General features: G+C 51.2%; 7 protein-coding genes across 7 annotated transcripts; 5 read left to right on the top strand and 2 right to left on the bottom strand.

The window, feature by feature from the left end:
- Window positions 1-1,552: 1,552 nt before the first annotated feature.
- Window positions 1,553-3,766, top strand: J4E82_003783 (uncharacterized protein; the record flags this gene model as incomplete). The annotated part of the gene is made up of 3 exons (XM_051730067.1): window positions 1,553-2,251; window positions 2,301-2,581; window positions 2,632-3,766. The coding sequence occupies 3 exons, from the start codon at window positions 1,553-1,555 to the stop codon at window positions 3,764-3,766; spliced, it is 2,115 nt and encodes a 704-aa protein (XP_051590035.1).
- Window positions 3,767-4,260: 494 nt separating this feature from the next.
- J4E82_003782 (uncharacterized protein) lies at window positions 4,261-5,939 on the bottom strand (the record flags this gene model as incomplete). Its single annotated transcript, XM_051730066.1, has 3 exons — window positions 4,261-5,390; window positions 5,458-5,633; window positions 5,770-5,939. The coding sequence occupies 3 exons, from the start codon at window positions 5,937-5,939 to the stop codon at window positions 4,261-4,263; spliced, it is 1,476 nt and encodes a 491-aa protein (XP_051590034.1).
- A 690-nt stretch (window positions 5,940-6,629) lies between these two features.
- On the bottom strand, window positions 6,630-8,748 carry J4E82_003781 (uncharacterized protein; the record flags this gene model as incomplete). Its single annotated transcript, XM_051730065.1, has 3 exons — window positions 6,630-7,498; window positions 7,565-8,472; window positions 8,519-8,748. 3 exons carry the CDS (start codon window positions 8,746-8,748, stop codon window positions 6,630-6,632), a joined length of 2,007 nt encoding a protein of 668 aa, XP_051590033.1.
- Window positions 8,749-9,243: 495 nt separating this feature from the next.
- On the top strand, window positions 9,244-11,211 carry J4E82_003780 (uncharacterized protein; the record flags this gene model as incomplete). The annotated part of the gene is made up of 5 exons (XM_051730064.1): window positions 9,244-9,351; window positions 9,398-9,528; window positions 9,737-10,001; window positions 10,059-10,616; window positions 10,663-11,211. The coding sequence occupies 5 exons, from the start codon at window positions 9,244-9,246 to the stop codon at window positions 11,209-11,211; spliced, it is 1,611 nt and encodes a 536-aa protein (XP_051590032.1).
- Window positions 11,212-11,685: 474 nt separating this feature from the next.
- J4E82_003779 (uncharacterized protein) lies at window positions 11,686-12,880 on the top strand (the record flags this gene model as incomplete). Its single annotated transcript, XM_051730063.1, has 5 exons — window positions 11,686-11,730; window positions 11,788-11,848; window positions 11,900-11,979; window positions 12,030-12,634; window positions 12,688-12,880. The coding sequence occupies 5 exons, from the start codon at window positions 11,686-11,688 to the stop codon at window positions 12,878-12,880; spliced, it is 984 nt and encodes a 327-aa protein (XP_051590031.1).
- Window positions 12,881-13,464: 584 nt separating this feature from the next.
- Window positions 13,465-14,952, top strand: J4E82_003778 (uncharacterized protein; the record flags this gene model as incomplete). Its single annotated transcript, XM_051730062.1, has 2 exons — window positions 13,465-13,527; window positions 13,579-14,952. 2 exons carry the CDS (start codon window positions 13,465-13,467, stop codon window positions 14,950-14,952), a joined length of 1,437 nt encoding a protein of 478 aa, XP_051590030.1.
- A 5,342-nt stretch (window positions 14,953-20,294) lies between these two features.
- Window positions 20,295-21,232, top strand: J4E82_003777 (uncharacterized protein; the record flags this gene model as incomplete). Its single annotated transcript, XM_051730061.1, has 3 exons — window positions 20,295-20,653; window positions 20,705-20,809; window positions 20,860-21,232. The coding sequence occupies 3 exons, from the start codon at window positions 20,295-20,297 to the stop codon at window positions 21,230-21,232; spliced, it is 837 nt and encodes a 278-aa protein (XP_051590029.1).
- Between the last annotated feature and the right edge of the window lie 377 nt (window positions 21,233-21,609).

Here is a 21,609-nt window from a genome sequence, read left to right as displayed (position 1 = left end):
GAGCTCATTTGTGCCATGACTAATGAGTGCGCTGCAAGTGTGTCAAAAACGTCGTGTCGCGTCGGGCTTCGATAGAGTAACAACTATCACCAACCATGTTGATTATCTTCAATGCAGCTCACATAAACCGCCCCCTGCCATTGGCGTATCCTCCATCACGACAACTCCACATTAGGCCTCCATAGTCTGCCCGCATGGGAACCACGCCCAGCGGAGATAACCGCAAATTCTCCGCGCTTTCCGCCTTGTCAGCCCGACTATCAGCCATCTTGTTCGCAGCATCTTGGCCACGCACTTGCTTCGAGTTGCAAGTAGGACATATGAAAAAAAGAACAAATCGGTTGGGAGAGTTCCATGGCTGTTGTCTGCGATGGAAAACCTCACCCCCACTCTTGAGGATGCGTTCCCAAGCCTACGCCACCACGCGCAACCCCGCCCACTAGCGGCACGACTCAACTCCACACTCGGCCGCGATAGTCGGACTTCTCGACTCCGATAAGCATGCCTCTTTCCGACGCGCGCTATCGTGTAGTATTCCGTAATGCGGCTTCTTGAGCCTCTCTTCACCCCATTTCATCCCCATTGCCCCCATCCTTCTATCAGACCATCGAAACAATTTGTCTGATCCTGCGCTATGGCATCCACTACTGTCGACAGTGCGAGTTCAGGAGCCCGTGGACGCAAGAGAAGGAATCTTAGCAAGAATGAGGGCAAGAAGTTTGTTTGCACGAATGACGGATGTGGACGGTCTTTTACGAGGGCTGAGCATTTGCAACGACATTTGCTGAATCATTCGACTGGGGAATATACTTGCGATCGATGCAGGGCTCACTTTAAGCGGAGAGATCTTCTTGGTAAGAATGATGCACTGTTTCCTTGGCCTGTAGACTACATTGCTTCTTCCTCGCGCATTGGATGCTTTCTGCTTGGTTGCATGATTTCCTAAACCCTCAAGGCGTTACGGCCTTATCTTGAATCATGAAATGCAAATACGCCACTCTTTGGTCGCTAACATATATGCGCAGAGAGGCATATTAGTCGCCATCGTCAAAAAGACGAAGAAGCTGGTGCCGAAGGCTGCGGAATACTGAACACTCGAAAGCGAATGTGGAAAGATGCCGAAGGCAAAATAGTTACTAAGAAACCTAGCTTATCAAACGACGGTCGGAAGACGCGGTCTGTTTCGCAACCACAAAGTGAAGACCTACTGCAGTCATTGCCGGACTTCAACTCTTTCTCACATCAAGGTCTTCCTATATCGCCACCAACATCAAACAATCCGTCGGTATCTCATTCCCTTGATGACAACGACTCCGGCATCGGAACTCATTACCCATCGATCACTCTCAATCCCAACAGCATCTCTACGTCCAGTTCATACTCGCCTACAGATCAGCGTTTCTGGTCTAACGACAACACGCAGCCTTCAAGCGCTTCAGGTGGTTCAAGCGGTTCAAGCGATCCTTTCGTCTCTGCAGTCTTCGACAATGCGCCATTCGACGAGATATTCAACCCAGATACGGCAAGCTCTTTTAATGCGCCCTTCACAACCATGAGCAACTACAATTGGCTTTTTGACATGGACTGGACGAGCAACGATCAGGCTCAACAGCCCATCGTAGGAGATCCATTTCCTGCCTTGTCCATGGGGAATAACAATATCTCTCAGCCGAGTCATGCTCTGGATTTTCATTTGGACCATATGGATATAGACGCATCGCTGTCGACAGTTGGCCAATTTGGCTCGCTTCCATCCCAATCCAATGGACTCCCTCATCCCCACTCACCAAGTGCACCAATAATCACGCCGCCACTCGACGAAGGAGACAAGTTGGCTACTGATACTATCATGCCTTCCGGTGCCAAGGCTGTTTCTATGGATGGAACATCAAATGTCCTAGTATCAGCGATAGACAGCAATTCTGTTTTGGATGTGGAGCGACCCATGTCTCTACTCCAGCCATCACGAAGCTTGCCAATTATTGACGAGCTGGCTCGTCAGCAGCTACTCGATCTCATTGACATCATACAACCTACCGTACCAGATGGTAGTATAGTCATGCGAGATCACCCGCTACTTTCATTATCCTGCTTGCAAACATACTGCGATCTCTTTTTCACACGCTTCAACACCACATACCCGCTGATTCACATGTCTACGTTCGATCCATCAGAAGTTGATACTCTACTCCTTGCATCAGTGTTGCTGCTGGGTGCAACATATGGAGAGAAAGATGCACACCAACTTGCTGTAAGTATACGCGCACCTTCACAGCTGAATTCTAGCTGACCCATATCAGGTATGCATTCATGATGTACTACGACCTCAAATCTTTGCAAATGCTGGCTTTTCGGCGAAGCCAGATCTCTGGGTACTCCAAACCATCTTATTAGTAGAGTGCTTTGGTAAAAGTAGAGCCGGTCAGAAGCAACACGACATGTCACACTTGTTTCACGGCCTGCTCATCAACCTCATTCGTCGAAGCGATTGCCAAATCATCCGGCCACCAACACCGGAAGAGGCAACAGATGATCTTGAAGATGACTGGCGGACATGGTGCGAAGCAGAGCAAAAGAAGAGGTATGTATTCATCAACTGAACCCCCATGGCGCTCTGCTCAAAGTGCGCAGGTTGGCGTTTCTATGCTTCATGTGGGACACGCAACATGCAGTACTTTTCTGTCAGTCACTATGCATGTCCGCCTTTGAACTTCGCTCCAACATGCCCTGCGATCAGGCTATCTGGGAGGCCGACTCAGCGGAGACATGGCACCAATTAAGGCAGAAGCAACCAACAACTCCGTTGTTTTTATCATGCCTGAAGATGTATCTTCATCCAAACGCTGCCACCATTCCTAAGAACTTGAATGCGTTATCACGATCTCTACTCCTTCATGGCCTGATGTCAGTAGCATGGGACATGCAACGCCGCGATCAGACATCATTAGGAGTCGTCGAGTCAAATCCACTAGGCGATTGGCAAACTCGTCTCGCGACCTCTTATGTCGCCTGGCACGCGGATTATACAGCTTTCTGCACTACATATCTTTCCTCCCTTCCCTCATCCATACACCCTCTGGCTAAAGAATTCCATGTCTACCGCACCGCCACACTAGCGCTGTACCACTCCGCGCACATACTCCTTCATACACCCTTCCTCGACCTACAAATTTACGCCGGCGCCCGCCACATACTAGGCCGCCCGGTGGCCCGCCACGACTACGCGCGCTCTCAACGTGTGGTCAAGAAATGGGTAGCGGAAAACATCCAAGAAGCTGGGAAAGCAGTCTGGCACGCTGCCGCCCTTGTAAGCGAAGGGGTGGATATCCTCGACGGAGAACTCAGCTCCTCGGATATCGGGGGAGGAAGACTATGGCATCACCCTTGGGCTGTGTACCTCGGTACGTTGGTAGTTTGGGGAGTGTGGTATGCTCGACCAACACCACCTCCTTCTTTTGAAGATCAGCTGCCGCAGCACCTCCAGCATCTAGATGATGACGATGAGATTATTTGGGATCCTGTTGCGGAGATGAAGACACTTCTTGACACTGTTCTCGGGGCTCAGCCCGAAAAGCTCCTTGAAGCTGGCGGTGACCGCATTGTCGCTGGCAGTGTAGGCAAGAGGGGTACAAACGGGCTTGCAGCAGTTGTGAGCAGATGTTTGAGTAAAGTGCGATGGGCCGTTGTCCACGATGGTATGATGGTGCTGAGAGGTCTAGTGCAGTGGCGGTTAGTTGGTGGGGGCGCAGGTCTTGGTGGCTTATGAAATGCCATCATCTAGTACTTGACAATTGCTCTACCTTCGTCTTTTGCTACACAATTTTCTTGCCTTGCATTAATTGAATGACTGAAATCTCCATATATGCTGCAAACTAACTAATGAGCCAGTTCCCTGGTATCTAACCGCGCGGAGAACATAGAAGGTAGAAGAATATTTGGAAGTAGTAATGATGACATGAGTGTATAGCGTTCTGATGAGTTGATAGGGAGTATGAAACGATTCACGGGTGGATGAACGAGGTTCATACGCGCTGCTGGTGGGGCTTACCTGGTTTGGCGACTGTTGCGGTACATTCCATGAAGACAGCAACGGCTTTTGCGATGGGCTAGACGAGTCGAAGTTTCACTCTTCCAAGGAATATTTGAGACCATAGTACCCAATGTAGAAGATGAGCACAAAGCACGTATATGGACTGAGATGTGGAAGTCTTTTGTGGTCAGCCACGCAGCCATGCTACCTCGAGCTCTACAGAGTTTGTTCTAAGTAAAGTATCTCCACCTCTCACTATCTTCTCCATCGCCCAGCTCACTTGTCTTGACGTCCTCGGCTCTGAGCACAACACCCTGCGATTTGTTCCTCCTTCGATTCTCCAGCTTCATCCACCCGCCTAGCCACAATGTAAAGCAAATACACGTAACATTGCATGCTGCCGTTGCATACAGCGTTGGCAAATACTTGGGTGCGTACTCTTGTCTGAAGGTCGCGGCGGAAACAATACCCCCAAGGTTTCCGAGCCCAACCATGAGACCCGTTGTCGCAGCGCGAGCATTCTCGTTGAGGTTGTTGTTGTTATGCCACGAGTGCACAAGACAAGAAGGGACGTATGCCCCCGCGCAAAGCAAGAAGCAGGCGAAGTATGCGACGGCTTTGTTGCCGAGAACATCGACTGTGGCGAGGATGACGAGTCCGACGAGAGAGATGCACAGAGCGCCACAGATGTGGAAAGTGCGTTCCCGGAAGTAATCACTGCTATAAGTTATACAGAGCAAGATAACAAATCCCACAGCATTGGGCGCCACGGTCCAGAGATTAGTTTTGACGACAGAGTATCCTAGTCGCTGGACAATCTGAGGCAAAAAGTTCGACGTTGTGCTGAAAGCGACAGGGTAGGTGAAAGCGACGACACACCAGGGAAACATCTTCCACGTGTTCCACTCTTTGAAACACTCTCGCATGTTGAATTCGTGAGAACCGGATGAAGACAGGTCACGCAGTGTGCGACGTTCAGCCACAGTACGTTCAGCATCAGTCAAGAACCAGGCTGATTGAGGGGTTGCCGGTAACCAAGCGTATGCTATCAGAGCGAGCACCACCGTAAGTGCTCCCTCGATGATGAAGAGAAACTTCCAGCCTGGGATCTGAGCATGGTCAATCTGGAAGACTCCAAAGGAAATTAGACCACTGAAAGCCCCCGCGAGAAGTGCACTACCGAAGAAAAGCGCAATGCGAAAGCCGAGTTCGCCACGCGTGTAGAACAAAGTGAGGTAGAAGACGACGCCTGCGAAGAATCCGGCTTCAAAAGCACCAAGCAGAATGCGTATAACGAGCATTCCAGCGAAGTTGTGTGCTGCACATTGGAGGAGGGCCATCGCACCCCATCCCACCATCACTACAATTGATTGTTAGTTGATGTCTTATTTAGCTGATGGTGCTGGAACGCGAGGATATCGACTTACGGGATGGAAGCATGACCCTACCACTCCACTTCTTCGTCAACATATTAAGCGGAAGATCGCACAGTCCGTTTGGGATGTAGAACAGCAGGATCAACAAGCTATACTGTTCGCCGGTAAAGCCAAGATCTTTGTCCATACCATCCGTTTTCGCATTTCCCAGGTTCGAACGGTCAACACTTTGGTCGAGTCAACTAGCTGTATAGAACAGAGGTGGGTTCCAAGGAAGTGAACTTGCCTATTGAAAAAATACATGACTGAGAGAAAAGGCAAAAGGTAAAAGTCTAGTTTTCGCACTACACGACATGTCAGAACATGATCATTGCTCGATGATAGCCTGGGAACGCCATACCGTAATTGCTCTCAGCCTTCTTGTCAATGACATCAGTTACCATACCGGCTTCTTCCTTCGAAAAGCTGGACTCTGATAGTCTCTGAGCCTTCTCATCTGCCATGGTGATGTTTCTTTGCTGTTCGATCGGCATGGTGTATGGCGCCTCGGGGCAACTGTGAAGCTGAAGCAATTACGGATATTGCACAAAGTGTCGGATGCACGCTGTGTTCGACTGGATTGTGGAAAAAACAATATAGTCCGTCTTTAAGTAGCGTGCTGTCATATCACCTCCCGCCCTTTACGTGGGTATGTATCACACGCCTCGTAACCTCCCATTCTTGACCCCAGTCTGCATGCATCTCTGTTGCATACCTAGGTAACGCTGGCTAGACACATCAGCAGCGCAGCACATAGCGGCATTGTTCGAGATGAGTCGCATATCTTAGAGCGAAGGATTACGCTCAACAAGGTCATCATTGATAGGATGATAGCGAGAGCGAGGAGATGTTGATAAGAGTGGGGGAACTGCTATGTGCATGACATTGGCTAGCTGCAGCGGAAATATGCGGAAATAAGCATGTAAGAAAATGAGTCTTCGTTGTATCACACCTACAATACTGAGCCTTAATGGAAAGATTACACGACGTTGTATGAACAAGATTTCCAGAATCGGAGTATGTGTGAGTCAAGTGCGAGAACGAAAAGGTGTGGGGTCATTGAGACAAGAACACTGCTAAGTCATACATCTATTCGCGTGAAGCCAATACCCTGGCCTCTCCTTGGAACTCCAAAGCCATGCACACAAAACCGAAAACAACCAACATAACCGAATATGTAGACTTTACGTGTCTTTCAGAAATTGCTCGTAGTACTGGTCCATCCATTGCACAGCAGCCATGCCATTCTCCTTGGTGCCATCAACGAATCTCCGCACTGTGCCAACATAGCCATCTGGACGTACGTTGACCACAACAACCTCCTTCTCATCAAGTCCATCAAGCCACTTGTCCATGCATGTTTGCTTTCGCGTGTCCTTCTCGGGAATGTCATCGAGATATAACGTGAACGCAGACTCACGAAGTACCGCTGGTAGATCTCGTATCTCGAAGTTGTTGCGATCCTCGTCGGTCACCAAGGCATAGGTGAAGACACCGCTGACGGGTGTGTACCGTTCAGGAAGGACGAATTGATCGTGAGGTGCTGCGAGAGGTGGCTGGACGGTATACGAGGCGTTACCAGCAGCCGTGACACGCCCAACGTATGAGTTGTTTCCTGAATGCGCGTGGCAAACTGTCTCTAAGAAGGGCATCGACGTGCGAATATTGTGAGTGAAGAAGTAAATACGAAACTGGCCAAGTGCAGGAATGTCGGTTTGCACATCGACTGGGTTGGCATCGATGTAGCGCGTAACCTTTGCAGGTGGCAGTAGGTAGCCTGGCTTCAGATGACCTCTGTTGTAACCTTTCGCTTGAACGTTGAGGGTGTTAAGGTCGTAGCTGACGCCATAGCCAGAAATGAACGCGACGTTCTTTGTGAAATTTGCCGCGAGCGCTGCCGGGTCTCCGTCATGGAACGCATTCGCGTGCTCGTAGTCAAAGTCGATCAAATCCTTCGCGATTTTCTGTCGTTCTTGCTCGTAGGAGTCGAGTAACGCAGGCTTCGCAAGACCACGCGTTGCAAAGTTGAGTTTCCAGGCCAGATTCCAGGCATCTAAAGATATTAAAGTACCAAGTCAGTGTATGTCTCACAGGCAGGTTCGTACAGGGGAGATTCTACCATGCATTGATGTGTTCATTCCTTGTGCTGCCTTGGGGGAATGGGTGTGACTAGCATCACCGGCAATGAAAACCCGTCGCTCGTCGTCTGTGAAGCGCGCCGCGACTCGCTGTCCGATCTTGTAGCGCCCAAACCACTCAACGTTCTTCCACTCGAGCCTGTATGGCTGTAGTATCGCCTGCGCTCGCTTTTGCACGAATTCTTGTGTGGTTTGCTGCGCTCCAATCGCCTCTGTAGATCCTGGCCGCAGTTCGATGTAGAGACGGGTCAAACCCCTCTCGCGAGGAATCATCAGTACGGAGCCTAACGCATCTGACTGGATAACCACTTTACTCCAAATATCGGGAAAGTCGGTATCGAGTACACCGTCCAGTACACCCCACACAGCATCGGTCGACGATCCCACTGGGGTCGCACCTGGTATTGTCTTTCTCACTTTGGAGTGGGCGCCGTCACATCCAACTATGTATCGCGTGGCGAAAGTCTTCTTTGCGTGGTTGACGTCTTGCTGACAATTGACAGTAAGTGGACGAATGGACATGGGCGTATAGTCAAAGTCGACGAAGGCCGTGTTCCGGGAGACAACAACGCCTCTTTCCCGTAGATCGTCTTCCAAAACGCCTTCTACCATGCCCTGGTGTACCAACAGTATGTATGGATCAAGCAAATCGACTACGGGTGGGTAGTGAATCTCGCGACCAGTGCGGTGAAGCGACTTCTCGGCCGACGATTTCCAGAAAGCAATGTCATAGATCTTGACACCCTTGCGTAGCAGCGGCTCAGCGATTCGCATCTGGCGCAAAGTCTCGATGGTCTTTGGCTGGATCCCGTCGGCGCGTCCCGTTGAAGTGCGGTCGGGTCGGTCGTCGATGATGCGGGCTTTGATACCATATCGTACCAGGTTGTCACTGTTGGTGTCAGATTGCTCTTTCTACTCGGCATGACATGACATACGCAAGCATCAGACCAGCTGGTCCGGCGCCGACTACCATGACATCGCTCATGAAGCTGGAGTAGTCATCGTTCTTGGTGTACGAGAACTGCGACGCGACCTCCAAGCTACTTCCCGATGAACGGGACTCGGCGTCTGGGATTGCAATACCGGGTGCCATCTTCTGTCTTACCGATGACGGCGGGCTGTTGGACGTTGAACGCTTCATGAGGTTCCATAACGAAGGAGCCATGCTATAAAGTCAATTGTTGTCAGGGACGGCCAGCCACTAGGAGCAAAGATGGGGGTCCGCAGGTACGTGGGAAGGATGGAGGGGCACCGTCCGATTGTCTGTCGAGCATGCGTCCATTTTCAACCCATTGAAGAATGCCATGGCGTCTGGGAAAGTGCGTCAACGTGCTGCTGCATGCGAAAATGTTTTCGGTGATGGGGTGATGCGACGCAAGGGGTCGCAAGAGACGCATGCACTCCGCCGTGAACGCGTTCAGTCCAGCGGGTGGGAAGTGCGCTCCCGTCCACCTCGGCATCCCTGCATCGTTCCCCCCACCGTTGACCAGCAATACGGTGCGCCTCCGAGGAGTATCAGAAGCCGATGGGTCTGCAGATGCCGCTATCTATACCATGTCGACGTCGTGTACCTGTTTTAGGCTCGCGGGCGCTGTTGATGTGTGCATGATTGATTTCCAGACCTTCAGAGCTGTCTTCCAGCATCACATCTACAGTCAACATGACGACTTCTGAGATGCCGCAATGGTTGCAGACAGTCACGAAGAAGCGAATAACACGGGACGATGCCATCCAGAGATTCACGAATGCTCAGGCAACGCCAACCGAGGTACAATGCGCCTGAGTGCAACAAAGTCACACATTAACAACGCCAGCAACCCCACGGAAACCACGAACCCCGAAGCGATCAAACTTTGACGGCCATCGATGATGCCCAAATCATTCCAAAGGCCATTCTGTCGCGTGCTGTGACGGCATCGCAGCTGCTTTCTGCCTACATCAACCGGTGAGGTCCGCGGCTTGCTCAGCTATCATACCATTCTCACGCCACATCTTCCAGCGCTATAGACGCCCACCAACGAGTACGGCGCCCCACTCCTATCCCAAGCTTCGAACTTTAGTCCCTGAACGTCGCTAACATCTACCCAAGACGAATTGGCACGTGCACAATCGTAGCCCTACCCGCACCACGGAGCAATTGCTGACTTGCGCAGCCTTACCGAGATTCTCTTCGACGATGCGATTCAGCAGGCAAAAGCACTGGACAGCTACTTTCGCGAAACCGGTCAGCTTCTGGGACCCCTCCACGGGGTACCCATGACGCTTAAGGACCAGTTTGATGTCAAGGGCTACGACAGCACTCTAGGCTATGTTGGGCGCGCTTTCAAGCCGGCCCAACAAGATTGCGTGCTGGTATCTTTGTTGAAGGAGATGGGCGCAATCATTGTTGCAAAGTCCAATCTGCCACAGAGTATAATGGTATGTCATGCCACAATTTCCATGTATGAATGGTAGTTGGACGCTGAAGCTTTCTAGTGGTGTGAAACCGACAATCCCTTGTGGGGCCTCACCGTTCATCCGAAGAACCCCGACTTTACGTCTGGTGGCTCAACTGGCGGAGAGGCTGCGCTTTTGTCGCTCCAAGGCACTGTGATCGGTTGGGGTACGGATATTGGAGGCAGCGTGCGGATACCTTCTCACATGAATGGCCTGTACGCACTGAAGCCTAGTAGCACACGCCTACCGTACCAAGGAGTATCCGTGTCGACCGATGGTCAAGAGCATGTTCCATCCGTAATTGGCCCAATGACACGGAACATGAACTCGCTAACGGCAGTCACCAAAGCTGTCATTGATGCAACTCCTTGGGAACAAGATCCAAAGTGCTGCCCAGTGCCGTGGCGGTCAGAAGCCTATGAAGGTGCGCGTTTGAAACCACTGGTGGTCGCTATCATGCGTGATGATGGGGTTGTGAAATGCCATCCACCTATTGCCCGCGTACTAACCGAAGTCGCCATGAAGCTTGAGAAAGCTGGACATGAAGTGATCGAGTGGGCTCCAGGTAGCCTTCATCAAGAGTGTATTGACATCATGGTAAATATCAAGACAAATCATTCACTTCCAAGCTGACCAGATTCAGGATCAGTACTACACTGCAGACGGTGGCGAGGACATTCGACGAGACGTTGCCGCTGGCGGAGAACCATTCATTCCGCATGTAGAAGCTCTTGTCAACAAAGGCAAGGCGATCTCGGTTTATGATTATTGGCAGTTGAACAAAATGAAGCTTGCATTGCAGAAGCGCTACCTCGATCTCTGGAACTCAACAAAGTCTGCCAATTCTGGCAAACCAATCGACGTCCTTCTTACACCTGTCATGCCTCATTCTGCCGTCCCTCATCGAAAATGCAAGTGGGTCGGATATACAAAGGTGTTCAACTTCATCGACTATCCGGCTGTCGTCCTGCCTGCTGGTCAAGTTTCGAAAACCCTTGATGGAGAAGCTGCGAAGAGGATGAGCGAATATGAGCCAAGGAATGCACTGGACGACTGGAATTGGCAGACGTTTGATTTGGATGGCATGGATGGTATGCCGATAGGTGTGCAGGTCGTAGCTCGAAGACTGCAGGAGGAGAAGGCTCTGGGCGCGGCTTCAGCCATCGATGATATACTGAAGAAGCAGGACTAGGCCCGTTCCTGTAATATCCCATGGAATTTCGGGTATGCAGTCTTCTGAACATCACGTGCCATCTGCCTGTTCACTATTGCAGTTGTTTTCGCCGTCCAAATGACTTGACGTATCCCAATCTGCATAACAGCTTAGGTCCAAATGTTGGAAGCATTGAACAGAATTCTGAAGAATGGGCTGATGCGCACGTGTGCACGCGAACACGCGTTGATAAGACCCTCAGCAGCCGTCGGCAGGTACGATGAATCATAAGATCCCCCCACCTTCCATTTGAGCAATCAGCTTCATCAAGTGGGTTACCCTGCATCAACAATCCCGAAAATAAGCGGGGTAGCTACACGTGCTATCATGAGCTATGCGACTGTCGTTCTTGCTGCGCGTTTGGGCCAAACCTTACATCGACTCTTTCTACCTATACAACTGCGTTATCTTCCACCAGGCTGCGGCATTGTTGAATCTTGAACGTTAAGCACCATGGGAAAGAAGAAGGTTCTCGTCAGCTATGGTGTTGACATTGACGTAAGACATCCTGTACGTAGTGAGCATGAGCGTGGTCACTGACTGGGCGATTCACAGGCTGTTGCTGGTTGGCTCGGTTCGTACGGGGGTGAAGACTCTACGAGCGATATCAGCAGAGGCTAGTATCCCGTCTGAGACAAGAATTTTGACAGTAGCTTACAGAGCACAGGTCTCTGGGCTGGGACGATAGGAACCCAACGCCTGCTGAAGCTCTTCGACAAGTACGGGATCAAAGCAACATGGTTCATCGTAAATTCCACATTCCCACGAAACCGATGTGTCTCGCTAACGTTCTACAGCCAGGTCACTCTCTTGATACCTTTCCCGAAGACTGCGCCGCCGTGCGGGATGCGGGCCACGAAATCGGGCTCCACGGTTACTCACATGAAAACCCTGCCGACATGACCTTCGAGCAACAGCGCGACGTTCTCGATAAGACCTACAAGCAACTCACTGCTTTCTGTCATGGCAAACCTCCACGCGGTTCTGTAGCTCCATGGTGGGAAACTTCCAAGGAAGGCACGGAGCTTCTCCTCAGCTACGGCATCGAATACGATCACTCCATGTCGCACGAAGACCACCGCTGCTATTGGTTGCGTACGGGCGATGAGTGGACCAAAATAGATTACAGCAAAAAAGCAGTAGACTGGATGAAGCCCCTTACCAAGGGGCAAGAGACTGGACTGGTGGAGATACCGGGGAGCTGGTATATCGACGATTTGCCGCCGATGATGTTCATGAAGAAGAGTGCAAACAGCCACGGATGGGTAAATCCAAGGGACGTGGAGCAAATATGGATGGACCACTTCGACTACTTTTATCGCGAGTACGACGAGTTCGTCTTTCCCATGACAATTCATCCCGATGTTAGTGGAAGGCCACATGTCGTGCTTATGCATGAGAGGTATGTTCAGTGAGGAGTCGTATCATTGACAAGGGCGCTGACAAGGGTTACAGGATTATCGAGCATATCAACAAACATGAGGGTGTCGAGTGGGTGACAATGGAACAGATGGCGGACGACTTTAAGAAGAACAACAAGGTGCCGGAGAACGCGATGATGCCGTCACCGCGTGGTGAGATTCTCAAGCTACAGAAGGAGGGGAAGGCATATTCACTGCTTGATTACGATGGTCCAATGCCCCAATAGCGATGATAGAGAAGCCAATGAGTTGCGAATGTCACTAGTCTTTCTGTCATTGTCTGCGTTGGTGTGACCACTGTCTACGTTCCCGCCTGCCTATCTCGGAATGATCGGAACACATATCGGAAGCTCAAGCTCGGAGCTATGGCCACCGCGTCACTGCTACTGCATACCCCTCACGCCAGCCACGTTCTATCCATCTACCATCATCTTTTCCCCCACTCTTGCACAAGTGCATCAATGCCCGTCCGTAGACGCAATCACACTTGCGTACCCACCAATCGAGTGTTCCCCCATTCTGGTCCTAAACCACACCATGTCCTCGGGATGCCAGACTAGCCCGATAAGCGCCAATGCCATGGCGTCGCGCATCGGTCCAGTAATCATCAGCTAGCCAGCTGTCACGCGTATGGGTCGCGATAGGTGGGCGAAGATGGTGGTACGTGATGCCATTCAAGTAGTGACTGTGTACTTGAAATGTTTACACTGTTGATGGACGACAAACCGCTACACTAGCATTTGCTTTTTTCTCTCCGTCATTAACTGTGAGGTTTGCTTTCTTTCTCAGACAGCATCATACTCGTGACATCATGACCGGCGTTAAACCTGAGGTTATTCAGAAGCAGCATAGGGATGAGTCCAGTAGGCTCGATGTAATCTCTTCCTCCCGAATTTCTCGTGCTTCGACTAATGCTCATTGATAGGTCATCATTGTTGGCGCCGGCTTAGGTGGTCTTGGGGCTGCCATATCAATTCTCCTCGCCGGTCACAACGTTCACATCCTCGAATCTACCCCCGAGATAGGCGAAATCGGCGCTGGGATCCAATGTTTACCCAACTCCTCGCGCGTCCTCATATCTTGGGGTCTAGAAGAATACCTCTCGAAACATGCTACTTCGCCACGGCTGTGCAACATGATCGGCTGGAAGGGCAACAAGATAAGCGATATGGATTTCCATGAATATGAAAAGGAGTGTGGTACACCCTTCTGGGATTTCCATAGAGCAAATCTGCACATGGGGCTACTGGAGCGGGCTGTGGAGCTTGGTGCTAAGCTCACTACAAAAGCGCGAGTGGTAGACATCGAGTATGAAGATGATGTTAGCGGCAACGCTACGAGTGCCATCGCCATTTGCCAGGACGGGACACGATACAAGGCCGACTTGGTAGTCGGTGCCGATGGCATCAACTCCAAGTGTAGGGAGATATTACTAGGCCATGAAGACCCACCCCTGCTCACTGGCGATCTGGCTTACCGATTGTTACTCAATACAGAAGATATGTTGAAGGACCCTGACCTCAGGGGCTTCGTAGAAGACCCGCAGGTCAACTACTGGATAGGTCCAGATGCACACGCTGTCAACTACGTCCTCCGTGGTGGCAAGCTGTTCAACATGGTGCTATTAGTACCAGACGATATGCCTGCTGGCGCAAATACATTGGCTGGAAATGTTGAAGAAATGCGTGCTCTGTACAAAGACTGGGATCCGCGGATCCCAAAGTTGCTGGCACTTTGCCAGTCGGTAGCCAAGTGGCGTTTGATGATCCGACCAGGCCTCGATCCCACATGGTCTCACGAAACTGGAGCATACACAATACTCGGCGACGCTGCGCATGCCACTCTCCCATATCTTGCGTCAGGTGCTGGCATGTCGTTGGAAGACGGACACGTCCTCGGTCTATGTCTAGGCAGGATAAGGAGCAAATTTACGGCCGAAAAGAAGCGTGCATTAGCGGTCTATGAGCGCTGTCGTCGTGAGCGCACAGAGCGCGTCGTTTCACGCGGTAATCGTCAACAGTACCTCTACCACGTCCACGACGGTCCTGTGCAGCAAGATCGTGATCGCATGCTTCGCGCTTTTGGTGAATATAATGGCAAGGGGAGGGTGACCCAAGAGCAGTACGAGGAGAAGGGACTGAACGTGGGCGACGATCCTTTAGCATGGAGATGGGGTGGTGTCGGAAGCTGGCTCATTACATATGTCTGTGAAGAGGATGTTGAGGTTCGGTGGAGGGAGTATGAAAACGAGAGGAGAACCGAAGCTCGAGGAAGCGGTGAGTTAAGGGCTGTATTGTAGAGTATTCTGAAAATGAATGGGTTGCTCGAAGCCTCCAGCTTCGCAGACGGAGTTGCATAACCAAACCACGCAAGCTAATTCAGTTGCATACCTCACACTGTGCTTCAGTGACTACGGCGACGTACCAATGGCTCATCAACCACAAGTCTAGCACAAGATCTCAAGACCACTTGCCATATCTCGTTTCGAAGAAACATGCGCAATATTAGCTGGCGCCACTGACGACAGGGTATTGCATGAGCTTGCAGGCATCAGCGCCACCACATCGCCATGCACAGCCGCAGGCACTAAACTCGTCCAGGTAAGAAGAAGGCAGATACACCACGTCAGTCTCCAGGTGAAATCATTTACATGGCATCAAGTGACCTACGTGTCAGGCTTCTCATCCCGCCCTGAAAACGACGTGGCGGTTCAGCAGTGGTATACATGCACAAGGCTGACCCATCTACCTCCGCCTCGTCTGAAGTGGGGTGCTCAGTTGACGCCGTCGATATGCAGTAAGAGAAAAGCAGTACTTCGCAGCAACTCATCGTTGCCCAAACAGTGAGGCGGTCGAGCAACTGCTATGAAGACTGATGCCCAACGTGGTTGGTATAACATGATGCACGGTGCCGGCAGCTTTCTGGTTCATGTTAGCTCCCGTTCACTATGTTGTGCCCTGTGGGGCACAGTCTCTAAGTACGAGCTGCTGTTGTACCGCCACAACATATCGAATCCGATCCCCGCTCAGCCACGACTACCCGCTCGCCGAGGGCAGCCCTACCCGCCATAGGCATCACAGACGTTATCCTCGCCAGCTGCGCGATTAGCCCTGCTTGGTAACCGGTAATTGCGCGATGAAACGGGTAGCTGAAGTCGCCCCAGATGCCTGGCGGAACCGGAGGCGCTCTCCCCGCCTGTGCGACATCTTTACAAAGGACTAGAGTAGGCAGACGATCTAGGGTGATCCCAGGCGGTCTTCAAGACAATCCGATCCGATTCTGGCACCATGGATTCGACAACACATAGCCCACGCCGAGACAAGACAGGGTTCGTTCCCGAGGCCTCCCTCTCGAGTTTTGTATGCCGCCTTCGGCGCTATCTGCCCTTTTCGAGGACTTGGGATTCGTCCACGTATTATCAGGACCGGTGAGCCAGAAGGCAACTAGTCGTCAGCACATCGTGGTAACGAGGCAACCAATACAGCCCAATTATGAGTGGATAGCATCTAGCGAGATAGCGACATCGCACCACTGCTCTCGCCTCAGAATACGTTTGGTTATGCGTTGTCCACACGAGGCACATATGATGAGTTGTCGGGGTTCTAGGTCACTCTTCGATTGCGGCGGCCGTCGAGCGTCTAATAGCAACGAGCTTTTTGGTCCTTATTCACCTGGTCAAAAAGCACTGATTGATCGACTTCTAATCTTTAGATGGACTTACAATCGCACGCTTCATTTTGTGCATCCTAGTATCCTATCGATCCTAGACAGGTTGTCAGACGCGATTTAGGCCTACGATGCAAACATGATGCCAGTACAGAATACTCGATCGTACAGGACCACATATGGCTTTGACGATATGGTGAGTAGAATGATAGAGATCTCATCAAAATGTGGTGCAAAATATTGGCGTTGTTTGCTGAGCTGACTCTGTAGCAGAGCGATTCAAATGATCCGAATGACGAGGCGTACCTCGCCTCACACACCGCTGACGAGCGCAAACTTGCGTGGGCCTACCAATTAGACTCATTGCCATCAGAAGAGATCGCTGCCTACATCTGGCCGCCTTCAGTCTATGAAGCAGCACAGAATGTCCACCTAGCGTCTCTGCCACCAAGGTATCCTCACCTTCCTATCGATCATCGCACGATGTCTGTAGGGGAGTCCTGGCAGCCATCGCTTGCGGCAACCTCCTGTTATTCAGACCGGAGGCGGTATCTCGAGCAGCAGCAGGTGAACAGCATGAACGGACCGGACGGCAGATATCTTTCAACATGGAACTCTACGGATTTGGATCCAGACTCAACGACAGGGAACCTAACACCTCCAGCTTCTGATACCGCCAACGATAAGGAGGATAATAGCTCAAACATAGCCAAGTGGGTAGGCCAAAAGACTTCATTCATCAACATTGCTGACCTACGTGAAGTGACAAGTCGAGTCTGCGCTGTTCTATCTGCGTGGATAAGCCGCCATTCACTGGTCAATACGCACAGAGAAACCTGAATCGTCATATGGCCAGACACGAACCCTGCCTGGGACAGAGAAGCAACAGACATATCCGTTGCGAACAACCAGGATGCACATCGACATTTGGGCGTGAAGACGCACTGCTCGTCCACCTCCGGCGAAGCCATCCGGAGCTGAATACCCCACCGGCAAGGAAGCGGAAAAGGTGATGCCAGATCTTGGATGCAGCTTGCATCTGTTTCGGAATTCCGGATATCGTTGCTAAAGAGCCTTTTTGCGGGTTGATGAGTTGCGTGCTCAGGCGTTTCTTTGGTGTTCGGTCTTCGCTTCATGTACAAGAAAAGGCAAAAGATTTGCGTGCTCTTAGGCCTTGCACGCTGATTGATCACTTGTACTACTACTCTGTAATCCCATGATGTCAAAACAAAGTTAGCGTAACGTTGCCTCTCGATCATCAATTGCTGGTACGACGAGCTCACTCCATACTATCTAAAGCACCTACTATTATAGGCTAACCTATCGAATGATTGATCATAGCTGCATCGAAGCTACGTGCTAACGACCCGGGGCTCAATCACCCGAAGAGCCCTAGGTAATGTCGTCTATTCGACAGAAGATGTATTGGTTCCCGATTCCAATAGTGGAAGTCTTCTTCTTCCGGTGCGACAGGCTGGCCTAGGCAGGCCTCAATGTCAGTGCGACGAAAAATGCCTATCGCAGCACAGCATGTGCAAGGTTCCGGATCGACCTGCGAGGGTGATCTGAGTAGCTTCTAGCTGCTGTTGCATTGGAGTCTACTAGCTTCCTCTTAAGGGTTTTGCGCGCAAGTCACCACGGTTGATCAGATCTGTTCATGCATCTGCTGCCGACGGTGGCGGGGGCCAGCGGCGGGCGATTCGCCACCAAATCCTCCAAGCGCATTGACTACCTTAGCAACATGGTCGATGAGCACTGCTGGCTTGCAAGTCGATTCTCAGTCGTCGGGATATGTAGTCCCGGATCTCATAGCAAACACTGTAGTATATGCCCTCCAACAGAGGCAGATGTGTATATCTAATATGCTCATGTGCACACCGCTTCTTCTTATGTGGCGTCCTTCTAGAACTTGTCCCGATGCAATGCATTGCAGACTGTCGACGACGAGTATGGTTGCTCTTTTGAGGGGTATAAGAGACTTAGGAGGTACCAAGAGTAATATAGTCGATTTACCGCTGCCAATATATCAGAAGCCCCTGTCGCTGCCGATCTCAGCCAATACTTACAAGCCATCCATGCGCGTATTGCACCATGTAACGGGAACCTTGTCCACGATGGTACTGCGTTTTGGAGCATATTCACATAGATGTGAGCCAACGCATGCCGAAATGGGACAAGAGCCGTAGCCTATTTCACGACCTGAACCTCAGGTGTATGTTGGCTTCCGCTAGCCAGATTTCATTTTTAACGAGTCATGTTGACATGCAGCCATGTTCGTCATCACCATAAAGAAATTTAGGTGTGGGAGAGCGCGAACGGTTTTTCTTTGTTCCGTAGAGCTGGGTCAAGACCATTGCTTTGAAACCAAGTGGTTGGGTACGTGTTCTTGTAGCGGCGATGAATTGAACCACATTATCCAGGAGACCGTTGCTCAGCAGGGTGCCCCTCTGGAGTTGCGTTCTCCAAGCCCTTGCAGCCTGTACATATTGATGTTCATTGGGTAGCGAAGATGGGCGTCTGACTCGAGTTTTGACATCTAGTCACATATTCGTCTTCATACAATCCAGAGTCTTCTCTTTGCTGGTATTGTTCCCCTCGAGATATACTTCATCGTGCGGGAAAAAACTCCCTGCCAATAGGGAAACCGTCGGGCCGGTCGGGTTTATCGGTAAGGTATCGAAGAGCGAGAGAAGTTTCCACTAATAGCCGGCGTTGCGCCGGTCGCGAGCCGTCCCGTCAATCCACTTTGTTTTGCAAGAAAGCGTTCTCGATATCGTGATACATGTGTTCGAACAGGAGATCCCTTGTTAAACTTCCAACGTTGGCGGAGCGCCACGCAGCTTCGTATTCGTCACAAACCCGCTGCAAGTCAGACGCGCAGGAAGCGCAAAACGTGACGGCATGGGTGAACAAGGCTAGAACATATGACTTACTCGCCCGTTTCGTCCGTCATTATGCTTGTTGCTGATACCCGCGATACCGACAGGATAGCTCTGAAGGTCTCTGGAGATTTGTGGGAACTATGCTTTCGATGAGCTGGTGAAGTGACTATCTGAATCCTCAGGCATAGCTGTATCTGCTCGTTGGCTTGAGAAGTCGAGCGCCCTGTAGTCCTCGGCGATGTTAGTGCGCATTGACCTTCAATGACGGGAAGGTGCCGGACGAGTGTGTGGGCGACCAGGTGTGCACATGGCATCACTGTATCCCAGCAGGAAGTGGCCGTATCTGCACGTCTTAGGACATTTGCCTGCTTCCTGGGGTGGTCTTCGAAAGAGGCGTACCATCGCGGCAGCCGCAGCCGCGCGCACACTGTAATTTTGAAGTACACCTTAGGCGGCAAAGGCCATGGCATAGAGGCCAACGACGCTTCTCATGCGCTGTGCCACATCCGGTGCCGCTCTGGCATAGCTGATTGGCGTGAAAACCAGCTAAGAAGTGTCGCACAATCCCTCGCCCTTTAAGCTGAGACGCAGCTATGTTGACAGGGCAGATCAGCGTTCCGGTTTGACAGACAAATACACGGTGAGGCGCGATATGCCCTGGTGTTGACCTTTCCGGACTGCTCGTGCAACAGGCTGTCGTGTCTCAGCCGAGGGTCCTCCAACGTCTGCAGCGTGTCTTCTAAACCACTCGTTACTAAGTACGTATAGCAGGATAAACACTGTGCGTATCCTGGGTCACTCAAGAATTCATTCTTATGGTGGTCATTCCTCTTTGCATCTCATAGACGCGGACCTGTAAGCCGTTTTCAATATATTGATCTTTCGCCGAAGAGTGGGAAACTGACAAAGACATAGCGCACGCAGGTGCTTCGCTTGACTTGACAGTTGGCTTAGCGACCACTAAACCAGCTTCGCGTCATCTTATGGGAGCCATCAGAATCATATTGTCGAAGAGGTTGTTCTGCTTTGTACGTCTGTACGGGCAAAGTCTTCTCAGATAATTTCCAAGACGGTCTCGGGTAACCTTGGCTTCATGGCGTACGATCAGACACAGAGGCGCGACGAGGTGCCTTGGTCACAAGAAGACAGAGAGTATAGGAGAAGAGCACCGTTCGCATCAGCAGTTGTTTGCGATAGTGGAGCGGAACAGGCAGGGAGGATAACTTCTCCTGGATCTGGATCTGAAGAGTACATTCAGCAGAGCTGGTCGTCAGTACCCACGTATGTCCAGCCTCACGAGGCCTACTACCACAACAGCAGCTACCAACAACCTCTCTTGCCAGGACACAACAGCGCATACCAATATCGTACTAGCACAGTAGCTGTCCCGCAGAATGGTCCAGTGCCAACATTTGGTTGTCCAACGCCGCAGCCCTATGCAAATTCGTATCAGTACGTGCATGCCACACGATGAATGTCAGGCATCCGCTGACCAGGTGACAGATACGAAAGTACTTATTCAGCAGCCAGTTACCCAATAGATCCGGGGTACACTACCGTAGGACCGGCGCATGTGTCCCTATCGCCTTCGTCCCCTACGCCAAGCTAGTATGTGGTACTCTCGAGACTTGCTGGCTGGTGCTGATGTTGGCGTAAAGCCAAAGCCCGCAATATTCTTATGCTGCTCCAACGACGAACGTCTCCGCATCACCTCCAGACGTCAGATACTCCATGCCACTGGTCCAGTCACTAGAGACATCTCCGATCGATGGCGAGTATAGCGTACCCTGTCCGTATCGCTGTGGCACTGTCTTAACAGGTGTACACGCATTAGGAAATCTAACGCGTCACCTCAAGACTCAGGCTTGTGCAGGATCCAGTCGGGCCAAAGTTCGATATCCATGCCCCATTGAAGGTTGTGAAAGGCAATATGCTCGATCAGATGGGCTAAGAGTCCATATGCGCAGACGACACGGTGCGCCTCCTCCCGTACCACGAACCGATGGCATCGTGGATGATGACGAACAATAGGCGAGCTGTGGTAGCAACCATCCCTATCGCGGGTCAAAGCGGGCCGGTAGAACCGGCCCCGAGCAAGGACGAATTGTTTGGTATGCTCTGAGTTTCTCGTCGATTGGCTCTCTCTTTCACGTCTCTTTCAATCTTTTTCTATATCTCTTTTGTTCGATGGCAATACCTTAGAGTGGCATTTCTCGAGTAGACATCGACATTCGTGTTGAGAAGAGTGATCTTTCTAGGTCGGTACTCGGCAGAGGGGCCGTGTCGTTAGCTGCGTTTTCAGACGTGAACCCGGCGGAATGCGTTTAGATCTGACGTTGCTTGTTCGTGAGAGTCGTAGGAACAGGGATAGAACACAGAAGAAGCGAGCCGTTCGTCGTCATTGAGTG

Source organism: Alternaria postmessia, assembly GCF_024291825.1.
Source record: "Alternaria postmessia strain BMP 2775 chromosome Unknown scaffold_17, whole genome shotgun sequence".
In the NCBI taxonomy this organism is placed as follows: Eukaryota; Fungi; Ascomycota; class Dothideomycetes; order Pleosporales; family Pleosporaceae; genus Alternaria; species Alternaria postmessia.
Note: the sequence above shows the minus strand (reverse complement) of the source record. Positions and strands in the feature narration are given on the sequence as shown.